The sequence below is a fragment of the Branchiostoma floridae genome, chromosome 19, assembly GCF_000003815.2.
Source record: "Branchiostoma floridae strain S238N-H82 chromosome 19, Bfl_VNyyK, whole genome shotgun sequence".
NCBI classification, from domain to species: Eukaryota; Metazoa; Chordata; class Leptocardii; order Amphioxiformes; family Branchiostomatidae; genus Branchiostoma; species Branchiostoma floridae.
Genome location: NC_049997.1, coordinates 17,042,188 through 17,059,721, shown reverse-complemented (window position 1 = coordinate 17,059,721; position 17,534 = coordinate 17,042,188). Strand labels below are relative to the sequence as shown.

Here is a 17,534-nt window from a genome sequence, read left to right as displayed (position 1 = left end):
ATCAAAACGGTCTTATGTAAATGCAAACACAGTATTCCCTAAAAGAAACGATAGCCCTAAAGCCAGTGTCTAGAAGAACACGGTCTACACAGGAAAACTATAACAATAGCTTAGCCTTAGGCAATTCCTCTGCCATCGCTGGGATTTTCTGTCTGTCAAATCAGTCTGTAGCTAGGCTTAACAAAACGACATTCTCTTCAATCCTATCTATCAAGACAAGCACTGAGTAGATGTGTCTTCCCAGACTAGGAAACCAGGGATTTCACTAGCCTCCATAGCAGACTCCCCGGGGACCGACTTTTTTGGCTCAATGCACTTTTGCTGGCCATGTCTTTTTGTGCTGGGTCGCTTGACCATTGGCCCGTACAAAAAGACATGACCAGCAAAAGTGTATTATGGGCAAAAAAAAAAAAAAAAACACGGAAAAGGGTCATAGAGAGCCTGCTATGGAGGCTAGGATTTCACATGTCATGTGATTCATGGTGTAACAGTGGGGTTCAGGCGCCGCCAAACCAAGGAGGTTTTAATAATATGTTTATTGCAAATTCTTGCCCGAGGGCTAATTGCAGGTACAAACAACATGTAAAATAAGGAAAATACAAAGGTGCTAGGTACTACATTCTATCAAGGAGGTTATATCTGAATATAATTATATATATAACCTCCTTGATTCTATGATGACTATGCTATGCTAGTGTACATTATACTGGTTTTGTTGGGTTAGACTTCTTCTCTTTAGGCAGTGGAAGACGAATTTACCCACTTCTTTTATAATGTGTGGGTTCTTTGATTTTAGTAGTAGGATTGATTTTTCATTGTCAGGAATAGTTGGAAAGTAAGCGTGTATTTTGGATACACTCATAAATAGTTGGTTTCTTATATCATCATAAAAAGAACAATTAGTGATAAAATGAATAAAACCTCCTTGGCCAAACGGACTAAGCCAAAAGCTCAGAGCCCTAGGCATTGGCATGGTCAGTTTGGCGGCGCCTGTCTTAGACAGAAAGTTGTATAGGTTTAGAAAAGACAACACACGATTAACCATATCTGATTGCAATAAGATATTACAGATTTAATTTTCTTAGCCTTTATTGCTTAGTAAGTAGAATTTTACTATTTATCTTGTATTTCTATGTTTGTAGTTTGTAGTTTACAGTACGAAATTCACTGTACTTTTTGTTGTGTCAATAAACGTCTCTTGTATAACAATATTTAGTAAACAAGTCCCGTGGACTTTCTCCAAGCACAATTTTGTAAACAACTCGAAAGGTTTGGCCATCTGCAGCCTAAGTAAAATCTATGGATGACATCTTCTGTAGACTCCAAATTCAATGAGATTCACAATCACATTTTTAAAATAGACCCCATAAACATTGTAACAAGAATTGAAGCTACGAAACGTGGTATCACAGCAAACAATTCTTTTATTTCTGGATTCAAGAGGTGCACAAAGGGACACTAGTGTGGTAGATTTATCAAGTTGACAACTACAGTCATATGCATGACTACATATTGGGTCCACTCTTACAATCGAAATAACGCCTAGCTTAACTTCTGCAACAGTACATGTTCCTCACTATATATTTTCCCATCTTTGTACTTTGTCGTCAAGTCCACTATCTCCGGAGGAGCACAAAAATTTCTTTGATTTTTTTCAAAGTCAGATGAAAATTAATGAGTGCTGTGATGCCATCCATAAAATCCACTTGCTCTGGCCTTACAGTATACTGTAAAAGCATTTGATTTAGCGGTAGCGGAAAAAAACGACTTTTCGCGGTGGTTTCAAGTTCGCGGTAGCACCATGCTCTGTAGTCTGTAACTGCCCTAAAAAAGGTTCGCGGTGGTTTTAAGTTCACGGTGAAGCGGCCACGGCGAAATCGGCGAACATTAAACCACCGCGAAAGTTTCTGCATTTACAGTACCTCACGCTCTTAGCCTCACCTGCTGTTAAATTATTCAAAAAACCAATCACAGTCAGGAAACTTGACAACCAATCGGATGCCTACATTTGTGTCACGTGATGTGACGTCATGTTTCCGATTTCGCACAGCACCTTTAGTGCACAGCTGTCCCAGTCAGTCACATAGTCGGTCGCTACTGTGGCCTAGTCACCCTAAACGCTCTCTCCCGGGACAATTTGCCGACGATTTGCGGACGCTTTTCTCTTTGGATAGCCATTTTGTCACCGTCCCCGCTTTAAGTTGGGTTGGGAAGGCGATCTAGTGGCTGGACAATGTTGGCCAAGACTTTGTTTCTGTCTGTTGCGCTACTGTTGTGGGCTTTCTGTTCAGGTAAGTGAATTAGGTCTGCGAGAATGCATAGTTTATACCCATTGGAAGCGTTGAATAGACTACTGTGTTGAAAGGAAAGCTAAACTGTTTATACTGTTTGGCTTTAACAGCTTTTTGGTGAACTCAAATCTTATTACCGTAGGCTATAGTTTTTATTCGGTGTCCTTGTAATTCGGCATTCGCTGAAATACAAAGTTTATATTGCAAATTCGTGCCCGAGAGCTAATTGCAGGTTAACATGGAAAGAGACAAACAAATAGTGCAATTCGGCATTCGCTGAAATACAAAGTTTATTCAAATTGCAAATTCTTGCCCGAGGGTAGATGAGTGAGAGGGTCTGCATGCTCTTTTCCGTAAGGCGTAGGCAGGCCTTTTTAATTCCCGTAATTCGTAGGGTAAGCTATTTCATTTCACGTAATTCGTAGTGAGGATGGAAAATTTACCGTAAAGCGTAGCCAGTGTATTTCACGTAAGGCGTAATCTAGCCTAAAAATTTCTCGTAAAGCGTAATTAAGCCTAAAAATTACCCGTAAATCGTAGCCTGGCCTCCCAAATTTCGTAAGTCGAAACGCAGTCTACCAGTAAATTTAGTCCTTCAAAACACAGGAAATTGCGTTTCAGAGGATCAAGATTTCAAAATTTCGCCGGACCTCACTTGCGACTCCTTTCACCTTCGGTCATCGACATGGTAAAAATATGGTATATACCCTCAAAAATCTTCTTTTTTTTTGCAAATAGAAATGTCATTGAAGTTAGCTTAGTCTTCCAGCAAAATTTGCCCATCAGAATGCAGGAAATATCATTTTAGAGGGTCAAGATTTCAAAATTTCCATGGTCCTCCTTGTGCCGCCTCGCGCCTTTGGAACTCGAAATTCTGAAAATGTGTTGGGGATGTGTGTCAACCTCAAAGATCTTTTTTGCTAATAGAAATTTGCCCATCAAAATGCACAAAATATCGTTTTATAGAGGGTCAAGATTTCAAAATTTAGCCGGATCTCCTTTGCCACTCTATTCACCTTCGGTCATCGACTTCGTAAAAATATGTATCATGGCTGGGGGATGTGACGTGTCAACCTCAAACACATTTTTTACTGACAGAAATGTAATTTCACTTAGTTTTCTATAATAGCCAAAAAAACTGGCGTTTCAGGGGGGCAGGATTTCAAAATTTTCCCGGACTTTCCTTCGGCGCTCGACGTGGCAAAAATAAGTTGGCTGGCGTCACCCTCATAACCTTACGCTGAACCCCTGGGACTCTTTAATTAGATATGCCATTTAACTTAGCTTTGTTTGCCAGCGAAAATTTCCCTTCAAAATGCAGGGAATAGTGTTTCAGAGAGTCAAAATTTCAATCTTTCTTGCGGAGCACGCCCCCGCCTCTGTCGAGTGTTGCCAGCCTTCCAGAATTTAGCGTAAACCGTTGTCAGCCTGTCTGAATTTAGCGTAAAACGTTGCCTGCCTTCGTGAATTTAACGTAAAGCGTTGTCGACCGTCCCGAATTTAGCGTAAAGCGTTGTCAGGACCCCCCATGCAGACCCTCGAGTGAGTGAGTGAGTGCCCGAGGGTTAATTGCAGGTAACATGAAAGCAGACAAACAAACAAATAGTGCTGAACAGTATAGAATGAAACTCTACTAAAGCTAACTCTATTCACAACGCCCATACGAAGACTAACAACTTCACCACATGGTGGCCCGCCATACGACAAAAATAAGTTATGCGTGAAGATAAAGACTTCAACCTGAATACCAGTTTCTTTTGACTGATTGCGAAGAATAATGAATACCAAACCACCGACAGGCATTTTGCCAACGGCCCAGTCGACGATTGCATGTCGTCAGATCCCACGGGAGGTTCATTAGCTACTAATTAGTTCGTAAATAACGTTTTATCAGCGGGTTGTTGTAAAAGCTCCTTGGGTTGATAGACTCCAGACACACAGAGGTGTAAATTGAATGTCATAAAGTCACAAACATACGTAATAGTATTTGCTGAAGTAGCTCAGATAAAGTTGTGGAAACTGCCATAGCCGAACGTTGTCAAAACTACAATGTTTGCTGACCAGGCACTGACCCTTCCTATTCCTTGTCCGTAATGTTTGGAGAATTGACTGACCACACACACAGCGTGTCCACCCTTATCAATGGTGAACAAAACCAGGACAAAAACGGCACCACATAAAAGACATACAAAAGGGACCGGAACAAAACGTCTGCTTAGAAATGGACTTTAATTACACACATTCTAACTACCTTAACATTGTTCCACTCAGAAGGACGCTACTCAGACAGGACTGCATTCCTCCATATATATTCACAAGCAAGATTGTGGTTTTAGAGGGAAGTTTATCAAACTTGTACGTATGTGTGGTCAGTGTGGGTATTATGTGGGATTACATTGTACAGATCGGGGTCAATGACCTTAGTGAAATCTACTACATCTGTGGACTTCTTTTAGATATAAAACAGTCGTTATTTTTAAGAAACACGCCTAGAAATAGACGTATAAGCATTCCTAACGTTTCGGTCGAATTTTCCTATCAGTTTGCGTATACATATTTGGCACTCTAACACATCCAAATAATTTTCTATGTTGGTTTATGATTAAGAATCTTATTTTTGTGAGGGAATGCGCAGCTTTTATGTATGGTGATTGAATGAAGTCGTCATGCTCTGATTCGTGCAGTGACAAGACACAGGATAAAATGTATATACGGTATTAACGATTGGACATTAAGTACCTTGTTCGTCCGCAATTCTTTCTTACGGCATGTACGGTAAGAAGCTTTTTAGAGACTAAAAAACAAATGATTCGCGATCGGTCCCTTTTTCAAAGTTTTCCTGTAGTGTACTGAGACTGACTATTGTATAATTAAATGCTTCTCTCCAAGCAGAGGTTGGGGGGATGTTTTCTTTCCGTACCACCCCACCATGGAAAGTTGCGCGGCCGACCAATTTTCTGGTAGCAAAACTCCCCTGCCAAATTATTCTTCCTATAATAGCCGATAGTCTGGTAGAGACTAGGAAAAGACAGTAACAAAAATCATTACAATCCGTCAACCCCTTCTTTAGTTATTTTCTTTCAAAGTCTGAAACCGCTAGGGGGGCCAAAAAGTCGCTAGGGGGCCCAAACCTACACCACTTATTCTCTGCTCTATGAGTTATATACATCCAGAAACCATCAAGATATCAAAACTGCGAGTTTTACAACGGTATTGTAATAAGTCGCTAGGGGGCCCAAAATACCTACCAACATACGAAATATCAATACAATCCATTCAGGCTTTCTCGAAGTATCTATGCACATGTACGCACAGACATTACCAAAACATGATCTTCTTGGCGAAGGTAAAATGTACAACGAAGGTCTTCATTAATTCATTATTCCGAAAAACGGCAAATCCGCGCAAATATGTCACTGAAAAATAAACATATTGCGCTCCTAGAAGGTTTACAAACGAAACTTTCTTTTAGAGAGTGGAAAAACTAGAGATTTGGTTCGTTTAATACTTGAATCTCTGTTGGTAACGTACGTAGAACGAAATACAATACCATCTCGTGTCTTATTTTGATGCCACGTGCCCCAGGGTTTAACCCTTATCTTACTATAATCCTAACAACATTCAGAGTGTAAAATGAGGTCAATCCTCTAAGACTTGTTTTTCAGCGGTAGGATTTTTGTGTGTCTGGAAAATATGACCGGACGACTTTTGCCTAACAATTGCCGAAACTCGATAGGGTAGATTGTCAAAGACTGGTAGATTGTGAAAGAGCGTGGCCGCAGAAATGTCTAGAATGAATGTTGCTGATGTCTAAGATTCTAGCCTGGAAACTATCCTCGTTAGGTTTTGTTGTCTACAATCAAACGAGATTCAGTGTCCTGTAGCTAGGACCGAGCCTGTTTGTGCTAATTTGCACCAGGCATTCATTTCGCAAAATGGTCGGCGCAAGCTTTTACCTGAAATTGCGAAAATTTCTCATACATTTTTTTAAGATTCTCAATTTTACAAATGGAAATAGTTTCTTTGATCCAGTGGCACACAGTGCGATTTGCAAAGCATTTGAGCTTCCCTGTACGCAAATATCGCATGTGACCGCAAGGAAAATCGCCCCAAATTCGCAATATATAATGTTGTCGCAATGTTTTAGCGCAATTTGATGTAGTCCAGTGGGATAAGTCATGATAGTACACAGTCTATACTACAGAAAGGTTCTATCCTAATCTACGAGAGATTCTATCCTTTAGAGTCTCTGAGAATCGATTCGGTGCCAAATGTAAAATGGCGAGTCTTTTTCCACGAAATTCTCACATCCTCATGATGCCTGTCGGTTCCATGCTGCTTCCTATATGATCGGTCAGTCACATAAAAGAACGGCAAGATATATCCCAGACCTGCTAAAGACTACGTCAACAAAACCCCAAACCACATATATCCCACACTACACATCGTTAATTAGTGTACCGCATGTTAAACGGAAGCACACACACGTCAAAGTGAACGAACAGAGGAAATACAGCATTTTTCATCCGACGTTATTTCTAATGTTCTAGCAAAAAGGTTTCAAATAGTGAATGTTTTGGTCCAGCTCCTTGGTCAATATCTAGAAAAGGTTGACAGAAGAAAAATACAAATTTTCCCCAAAGGATTATGTGTTCTACCAGATGTTGTACTTTTGAAAGCATTACAAGATTTAGAATCACGTCAAAGTAAGCGAAAAAATACAGTAAATAAGTTCTTTTTTTCGAGGTTTTTGTGAAATTATAGAAAATGTTTTGGTACAGCTCTTGGGTCTAGATTTTGAACAGAAGAAGTATACAGTTTTCCTCAAAAAACGCCGTGTTCTGGCAGATGTTTTGGCTTAGTATAGGATCTGGGTTGCATACTCTTGAAATTCTAGATGTAGAATCACATCAAAGTAAGTGAACAGATCTAGAAGTAAATACAGACTTTTTTCTCCCAGGATTAAATGAACGTTTGGTTCAGCTAGGGGGTACAGATTTAGAAACATCGAACAGAAGTATAAAGTTTTTCCGTAAATATTTTTGTCTTCTAGCAGATGTCTTTGCTTAAAGATCAGGAGTACATAATCTTGAAAGTGTACATTTAATAGAATCAAGTCAAAGTAAGCTATCAGAAGTAAATACTGCACTTAGCTAAATCTTTCAAGATTTTTCAAGGTTTTTTTGTGTTTTAGTGAATGTTTTGGTATACATGTAGCTCTTAGTTCTAGCTTTAGAAACATTGAACAGAAGAAAATACAGAAGAAAAAAATATCCTCAAAGGATTTTTTGTGTTGTAGCATATATTTTGGCTTTCGACCGGGTTTAATCAATACAACTTAAGTCTAGATTTAGAAACGATAAGTCTAGATTTAGAAACGTTGAACAGAAGTAGAATACAGTTCTTCCCCAAAGGTTTATGTCTTGTAGCAGATGTTTCGGCTTAGGGTCCAGTGTGTACTAGTATACTGAAGTCTAGATTTAGAAACATTGTAATTCAGTCCAGCGTACTTCCAGCTACCGGCATGTTAGATGTCTGTTTCTGATTATACCATCGTTAATTTGCTTTCTGGTATTCTACTGTAGACTCTCGCAGCGAAATTGTTTCTTAGACCTTATCGTACGCTTCTTTGGCCTTGTTATTAAAAGCTTATCCAGATGGCAAAGTCACAAACGAGAAATCATCCAGCTGGCGTAAGTAAGGCCTATGTCACATTTCCTACCCGGGGCACGACTGGGGTGTTTGTTGAAACACTAAAATGAAATTTATGCTGTTGAATTATTTTTGGTCCGTTTGTGTTTTTAATGTCCTTTAACGAACGTGTTATATCGTGCATTTCGTTCTCCCAAACTGCCCGGCCGGGCCCCTTTTTAGATATGTGAAGTTAGCCTAACCTATAGCCTAACTAAAAAGCTCCTAAGGCATTGGGACAGAAATGTGCCTGGGATAAATGTAGTACCTCCTTCGCAGACTTCTTCAAGCTTTTATTTTTCTTTGGCGAGGGGGGCGGGTTGTTTTTGCTAGAGAGGGGGATGGAGTACGGTATGGCTCAGTGATAAACTGTTTATGTCCGGCGAAACGTGTTCTGGATTTTCTTTACGTTCGAATCGTCTCAAATAATTAGCCTTGTAGCATTGAATCTGTCACGGGCTCCCTGTTGCTTTTCAACAGACCGATTTACTGCAGCTGCTACTGGCAACTCTTTTGCTAGTCGTTTGTATATGGTCAACCTCTGTGTCGTACAGTAATAGTTTTTATCTGACTCAAACTGCCAAAGAGGTTTGTCTATAGCATTAGAAAAGGATCTTTGCGATTATATACTATAGTACTCGCGGGGATTTAAATTCGCGGTAGTGGGAAAAGAACTGTTGTGTGTTCGCGGTGGTTTTAAGTTCGCGGTAGTACCATGCACTGTAGTCTCTTAGTCTCTACCAGACTCCGGATCGCTGGAAAATCGTAGAAATGGAACAAATAGAGAGGAATATAACCGGCCAGGGAACAGCTCGCGATCTACGGTAGTCTCTTACTGCCATGGAAAAATGTTCGCGGTGGTTTTAAGTTCGCGGTGAATTGGCAACGCTAAAACGGCGAACATGAAACAACCGCGAAAATTCTGCATATGCATTAGCGTCATGTTGGCGTACTGGTAAGGGGTACCAGATTAGACAAAATATGCATATGTCAACACCCTTTTTTCGCCTCTGTATATTGACTGGAGTCAATATTTTAACAAGAAAGTTTGAAAAAACGACATCGCAGGTTTTTATCTAATCTCGTCCAATCCTTTCCAGACCTTGGTCTTGTAAACTCGGACATTATACACGTGCCCTCTCTTGGTATCGAACAGTAGCTGAAATTGAAAACGTCTGTGTGTTTCGTGTTCTCAAAACGCTCGAGTATAGCGAAAACCAGATTAGACAAAATATGTCAACACCCCCTTGTTTTCCCTCTAGTATATATTGTCTGGAGTAAATATTTTAACAAAAAAGTTATAAGAAACGGCACCGCATATTTTGTTTATATTCTTGTCCAATGCTTTACAGGCCTTGGTTCTGTAAACTCTGACATTTTACACTTGCCCTCTTTTGGTACAGAACTGTAGCTGGAATTGAAAACGTCTATGTGTTTTCTGTTTGCAAGACGCTCGAAAACCAGATTAGATAAAATATGTCAACACCCTCTTGTTCCCCTTTATGTATTGTTTGAGGGTAGCAGGGGTTATCGAAACACCTAAAGGCGGACTTTTAAGGGTTTTGACTGAACGTAAGCCAGGGATTTCTCCGGATTAAGTTGAGAAGTAAGAAAACAAAAGGGCCAGTCAACTTTCACACAACAAAGCAAATGTCAGCACTAGTCTGCATGTATACCCACGTGTACAGCAGATAGACTAATTGCATGCAGTCCAATTGCAAGCAGATGTTGGGAAGTGAAAATGTCAGGTGTTTTTGCTTTCTTCAATGTTTTCTCTGACCTGTTTCCCTTGCGTTTTGTGTCCTACGACAACGTTTTGTTTGCTTTTCTGCTCCTCAAAAGAATGCTGTGGGGCAAGTATCACAACCAGCTATGTAGACAAATTTTAGCGAAAATTACGGTCGACGCTCGGGCGATTTTGAAATTCGGCGAGCTCCAAATGATCTAAAACTTCGGCCGGTGTTCGCCTGACTCAGTGCGACGCAGGCCTTACTATGGCTGAAGTTAACGTGATGATATGGTGGCAGGAATCAAGACCTGGAAGTACAATTTGCAAGATTCGATGTTCAATAAACATCAGAAAGGTGCATATTTGGCACAATCGTCCATATTCATTGTATAATAAAATCATGACTATATGTCATCACGAAATGCTGAATTTTGGTGACATTAACACTTCAAATGAAAAGATATTACGATAACTACCGAACATATGACACCTAATATCCAAGCAGATATTTGGCTCTTTTGTGACGATTTCTTAGACGTTTTTGTCTCTTAAAACTTGTCAAAAACAGTAGGAGCCGACCTTCTGCTTGGAGAGCATTCTACTCTTGAACTGTTGTCACCATCCAACCGTGTATGCCAACCCACGGACTCTAAACAAATTACTCGCGGAATTTATAGACTCTTTTGTTTGGACAAACATTGTTGGAATCGTAGCTGCGTATTATATACACGGGGGTCGGAGTTTGTTAGACAGAGAGTTCTTTGTTCAGACTGCACGCAAAACTTCACGGGGAGACGCACAACAATAATGGTTGTCGAAAAGCATCTAGTTGAACACAACGACTTTATCTTCGCTGTTTATACGTATACTATGCTGTGTTAGTGAATCTTCGGGAGTAGAGTTTTGAATACATACCTTACTCCCTGACATGTCGCACAACATTAATCATTTTCTTCCTGTCTAGGTCGGAGACGTTCTCAAATTCTGGTAGAAAATTTACCTTTAATCTCAAGGAGGGTATGTACGGAGGTTCTCGACAACGCCTTTACGTTGAAAGAAAGGAAGACCAAGTCCTTCCAAAAGTGTAAACAAGACTAATGCCCCTGTTATTAAACTTGTGTTGACTGTAGAAACTTGGTAAAAATGACTACCAACTCTCCTCTACTTCGCTCTTGTTATTTTCTTGGGCCGGACAGGACAGATATAGAAGACCTCATAGAACGCCGGCAAGCCTCAAAACACGTGAATGTCAGTCGGTATCTGTTCATTTTCCCAAAATTAATCCGGTCCGCTGATTTTTTTCAGGTCCTTTTTTTCCGGACCGGTCCAACAAGAAAAAAAAGGTTTTGTACTGGTACGTTGTACCGATACCCATCTCTAGGCTATAGTCACAGGCATAGCGGTATAAGGCGTTTCTAGCCCATATTCTTGAAAACAAGGAACGATGTGATAGCCCAACACACAAACACAGTTTACAAGGTAGCCAAACAAACAGACACTACAACAAAGCATGCCGTAGTTGTTGACTAAACTGTTCTGAGTGGGTTTGTAGGGTGACATATTTGTTGACCCCTCCGTCATAATGGACTGGGTGAATGTTTTGTAAACAAACTATGATGGGTTTTCAACAGGGTCGTATCATTCCAACGGAGTCATCAGGGATCGTCTCATCAGTTATGGGTCAGTCGTAGGAGCAGCATATTGTTCAAGGGATCGTCTAGTAATATTGGCATTCCGCTGTTTAGTAACAGAAATTTGTTTCATTTTATTTTTTAGCTTTCTTTCCGGATTTTCTAAGATTCCTAGTATATTGGTACATATTCCTCCAATGTGATCTAGAATAATTCAAATTTCAAATAAACAAACAAGCAAATAATTAAAAAAAACCGACAAACTTGATGCAAAAACGCATGACAATCCGTGCACTCTTTCAAAGTCTGAACAAAATTGTCCCTTGCAGTTCCAAATAACCGCTAGGGGGCCCAAACTTACAGCTCTTACTCTTGGCCCCAAGACCTGTCTTCCACCATCTATCAAAATAATGACCATATCCTGTCCATAACACGAGATCTAAAAACCACAAGTTATTTTTAAACCTTTCCTAAAGTAGTATCCTGCGTTTTGTCCTATTTCCACGGAAATGCAAGGAGATACTAGTAGTAGATTAGTACTGTCAAATATCGTCTAAAGTTAAAGAAAACCATGCACCGTACAAGAAGAAGAAAGATTGGGTTCCTAAGGAAAGGAGACTTAAGGTCAAGACGCCATGCAGCGCCGTCTTTATTTTGTTGGGGAAGACATTAATCTTGAGTTGTAGTCAGACGACAAGGGGTCGACAGGGAAAAGTGGTATCAAGAAATCTTTTCCGGTTGCGGAGTTTTCACAGCTGGAATTGGCGGGAAACGTCTATGGAGGGCGAGTACATTTTGCGCGTTTTGTGGGGGGGGGGGGTGTTTTGCAGTTTTTCTTTGCATGTTAGGATAACAACACAAAATTGGAACTAGAGAATTTCTGGGGTTATCTTTTGACATAAGGAGTGCTTAGATTTTTTTAAAGATTAGGCATCGTCAAAATGTGTATGTGTTAGTCAATACTCCTAGTGATCCTCTATCTTTCAAACTACATATTGTATGATGTGTTTTATCTATTTTATTATATTTTCCTTAGAAGCTGGAGCTGCCGTTATTGGCCGAGTTGAACCGAGTCTGGACAGGGTGAAAAGGCAAAATGGCGAAGCAAAGGATGATGGTAAGTTTAGTAACGCGTTTCTTTTAGAATTACGGTGAAACGTCTGAAACCTGTACGTTGACCACCTTTACAATAGGACAACCTGGACATTGACATAAATAGTCAGTCAAACCTATAAAAGTGACCACCTCTACATAAGGACCATCTGGACATTGATATACACATTCAGTCAAATCTGTAAAAGTGACCGCCTCTACATATTATTAAAGGACCACCAGGTCATTGATATACAGTCAAATCTGTAAAAGTGACCACCTCTACATAAGGACCATCTGGACATTGATATACACATTCAGTCAAATCTGTAAAAGTGACTGCCTCTACAAAAGGACCATCTGGACATTGATATACACATTCAGTCAAATCTGTAAAAGTGACCACCTCTACATAAGAACCACCCGGTCATTGATATACCGTCAAACCTGTACTAGTGACCACCTCTACATAAGGACCACCTGGCCATTGATATATGTGTAGTCAAACCTGTACAAGTGATCACCTCTACATAAGAACCACCTGGGCATTGATATACAGTCAAGCCTGTTCAAGTGACCACCTCTACACAAGGACCACCTGGCCATTGATATACACTCAAACCAGTCACTAGTGACCGCTTCTACATAAGGACCGCCTGGCCATTGATATACAGTCAAACCTGTACTTTTATTGATCACCTCTGCCGTTCAGCGTTTTGTCAGCACAAATGACGCTACCTTCCTTCCATGTTATTGTCTTCTCTACATTTAGCTGCGATGAAGCAATTCATCTGGACGCCAGGGGTCGCTGCTACCGTGAAGGACGGTATGGAAACGTCCCTACAGGCGGAGACTCCGTCAGAGTGCGCCGCCCGCTGCATGGAGAAGGGCCGGGCCGACTGCTTGTCGTTCGAGTACGTCAAAGTCCGTAAGATGTGCCTCCTGAAGAAGGGGAACTCTTACACAGTAGGGCTTCGACTTCGGCTGGAGGCAAGCTCAGACTTTTACGAGTTACGCGAAGGTGAGGATTAGCTGGTACATGTTCACCTGTTTTCATCGCTGTACAGAAGCGACACCAGGTGAATAGATTTTTTACTGCATATTTCATTCCATTGTTCAGTTCGACGAGTTGCTACGCCAAGATGAAAGTAAGCTGGTACATGTACATGTACATGTACATGTACATGCACCTGTTTTTATCACTGTTCAGAAGTGACACCTAGCAAATAGATTTTGCACTGCATATTTTACTCCATTGTTCAATTCTTAACAGTAACTGTACTAACATTTGTGGTGTCATTTTTGCAGTAATCATTCTCTATATATAAGTGTTAACATTTCATTCCTGCAGAACTAAAGCCACAACTCGTGAAGCCGAAGGGAGAGGAATCTTCGGTCGCTCGTGCAAAGTCCGAGCCGAACCGAGTGGACCCGAGCAAACCCGAAAAGAAAGCCGAGAGTGGCGAACGAAGGGGTGGTGGCAAGAACAGAGGGAAGGGCGGAAAGGGAAGAAACCGAGGGAAAGACAGAAATCGTCAGGATGAAGAGAGTTTTCTGAGGAAACAAGGAGATAAAGAAGAAGAATTAGACGACACAGACGTGACCACACCTGCAACGGAGTTGACAACGCCAGGTAAAGAGATACAAAAACCTGAGATAGTCACAACAACCACCCCAACCCCTACAGCAAACAACGAACCCTCTAAAGAAGACAAGAAAAAGAAAGGAGGCAAGAAGCGAGAGAAAGGGAAGAAAAGAAAAGAAGGAAGAAGGAAAGGTGGGAAGGGTAAGAAGAGAAATGGGAAAGAAGACAACAACAGGGTTGCCTCAAAGTTCAAAGAAGCCGGCATCATACCGGATGTACTGGACAACCCTCCGAAGGAGAAAGCGGAAGTGAAGTTTGATGACGTCAGGGTCAGTTTTGGTAAAACTTTGACCCCCACGGACACAAAGAACGAACCAAAGGTCACGTGGCCGGTCAAAGATGGTCAGTTGTACACGTTGGTCATGATAGACCCGGACTCGCCTAGCAGGGCGGACCCACGCTACAGCCAGTGGAAGCACTGGCTTGTGGGTAACATTCCCGGAAATGACGTCACCAGAGGTGACGTCATTTCCGAATACATCAGCCCCATCCCCCCGGTAGGCACGGGGTTACATCGTTACGTCATTCTTGTGTACAAACAGACGAAAATGCTGGATTTTGACGAACCGAGGCAGACGAGTATAGCGGCTAGGGGCAGGGGGTTGTGGAAAGTTCAGGCGTTTGCAGAAAAATACGAGCTTGGAAATCCCGTGGCGGGAAACTATTTCGAGGCAGAATGGGATAAGTGGGTCCCGAAAGTGTATGACCAACTAGCGACCAATAGGAAGAAGTAGGGACTAAGAAAATGCTACTTATAAGTTTTAGGACTATACTAACATTGTTAGAGGGGTGTGTCCGATTATCTACATGTAACGCTAGTTCACCTTTATCCGCGGGGTAACCTATATCCGCTGTATTGACGCTATGGTATTTAGACAGATCAAATTGACGGATGGTGGTTTTGTGTTTTCAAACTTCAACATTTGGAAAATATTGCAATCAGAAACCACGGTCCGTCAACTGTATATCCCTCAATACACTGCTTTTAGAAACAACGGATATAGGTTACCCTGATGATAATGGTGAACTAGCATCGACATTCATGATCAACACAGATTATATATTTTTTATTCTGCGCTAAGATTTTTCATTTTTACAGTTTTGTTCTTTTCAACAATGATACCCAAAAGGGGAATTATTTACAAAACCTTAACTTTACCTTGTCGAAATTTAAACGAACTTTACACTTCTGAAAAATATATCAGAAGATACGTACCAAGAAATAGAATATAGCACCGATGTACATGTATCATTTAGTATATGATGTTCTTTTTCACAATTTATATCCTTTCATATTTGGGCATATTCTTATGTCATGGTTACGGACATGCATATGCAGTTATGGACACCGTTTTGTTCTTTATGTACTTTGTAATGTTCAGAAAGAATTATATTAAGACTATCTAATATCCTGCCTTGTAACCACGTACCAATAGAGTCATTTCCAGTTACGGTGGCCATCTTGGATTTTCCGGGGTCATCCAAGGTCATGCACCTAAACGAGGCTGCACAGGAGTTTCTAGTTAAAAGTATGTATCACAGCATGTAATATAATGTATGAAGAAGTCGGTGTTCCTGGCGACAATTATTGCCTGTTGTTTGACAAGCATGCATACATATTTGTCTAATACACTAGCACCAAAAGATATCACTATTTACAGTTATTTCTAGTCTTTTTTAGAAGTACAAATGTATCCAGGATGAGTTTTTATGATTGGGATGCGAAGAGGTCTGTCGGTACCCTTTATTGAACATTGACTTTTTGAATCTAGGTGATTAAATGTTGGTGAGATCATGTCAATGAATGGCTTTTGTCATATTTTTTTCATCTCATTGGAAACCTTCCCCACTACAGGTGGTTCTGAAAATCAGAATGATTATCACTGCCCACACTTTATAGACCCGCCGGTTTTCAATACATTCTAATTCAGTGAATAAGATAACAATATGCACGTCTTGTAGTTGCCTATCTCCAAGCAAATACACTGAAAGACAAAAGCAGTAAACCGTAACGTTTCTCAAGCTCCCGACCATGTGTGGCGGTCAGTGTGTTTGCCCCAGACTCCTATCACAGGGTCCTGAGTTTGAATACCCTGTCATGCTATAAATAGGAAATGCACTCAACACGACTTTACTCACTCACTCCACCCAGGTGTAAAATGGGCACCTGTTTTCGGTGGGGGTGGTAAAGGCAGTGGGAGGAGAGGGTTGGGCTCCGCCTTCAAATACCGTGCCCTAGACACAGCGGATAACAACTCACTATACCTTTATATTTTAGTAGTAAGGCCACAACAAGTACATTTTATGGATGACATCCTATATAGGGTGCAAAAATAATATAAATATATAAATGAATTTTCAAAATAGACACCATATAACCATCGTAACATGATTTGAAGTGACAGAATGTGGCATCACAACTAACATTAATTCCGTAGAGGTGAACTAGTGTGGTAAAGGTAATGCTGGTGTGGTACACCGGTATCACTTGCCAAGCTGGCAACTACATTCATGGCTTCCATATTGGTGCCACTCTTACAACTGTCCAACAAGTTTGACTTCTGAAACTACAGTCATGGCTACCTCTCTATTGTTACTTCTACTGTACAAGTATGGTTATTAAAAAGCTACAACACAACATGTTTGCATATTGGTCTGTCTGACCATCCCCGAAGACGATTTTTTTTTCTGAAATCAGCTAAAAATTAATGAGCGTGCTGATGTCTTCCATAAATTTTATTGCCGTGGCCTAACTTACCTTTACCAAAAACTGAACGGCCAGAATGTCAATAGAACGAGTTTGTTCAAAGCTACTAAGTGAAAGTTAAATGGAGAAGACTTAGGTCATGGGTACTTCCGGTGGTTTTCGCGGTCAGGCTTCTGGGCTCTCCCCTTCCCATAATGCCGTGGGCGTATAGGCACAAAAGATGGATCAATCCATATTTGGACTGCGGGTGGGTACCGCGTCATCAGTGACATCAGCAAAATGATACAGTACTGTACTGTTCTGTCCGTCTGAGCTAATGTCCAAGCCTATGTAAGGAGCCAGCTCATTGTTATTGTTTTGCATCCGGTTTTGGAACATTTGATACTCTCTAAGTATTGCAATTTTAACGATTAGTAAGGGTCTCAGTAAGAGCAAAGAAAGAAATTACGACCACTGCAAGAACATAACCCCCACCCAAACCTCTGCTTGTCTTGGATCGTTTCCAAATGGCACCACTGGGTCATGACCTCGGAGGCACGTTTGGTGACGAACGCCAGCAAACCTACTTGAGCCCTTTAGCACACATAAATCGATCTCTAAGAAATTAACTACTTAGTATTATAGTGCACTGTAAACAAGCGTTATATTGTTCTCTAGCTCTTTTGTCAGTGATATGCCGAAAGAGTTACGTATTACTTGGGGGCGCGTTCCTTAGTAACGATTCAAACGCCTACTGAGTCACGCCAGG

The 17,534-nt window shown here is 40.9% G+C and overlaps 1 protein-coding gene across 1 annotated transcript; it reads left to right on the top strand.

Moving 5' to 3' along the window:
* The first annotated feature begins 2,058 nt into the window (after positions 1 to 2,058).
* Positions 2,059 to 15,880, top strand: LOC118406761 (39S ribosomal protein L38, mitochondrial-like). The gene is made up of 4 exons (XM_035807070.1): positions 2,059 to 2,291; positions 12,379 to 12,459; positions 13,207 to 13,455; positions 13,786 to 15,880. Exons 1-4 carry the CDS (start codon positions 2,234 to 2,236, stop codon positions 14,811 to 14,813), a joined length of 1,416 nt encoding a protein of 471 aa, XP_035662963.1. The 5' UTR covers positions 2,059 to 2,233; the 3' UTR covers positions 14,814 to 15,880.
* The last annotated feature ends 1,654 nt before the right edge of the window (positions 15,881 to 17,534 follow it).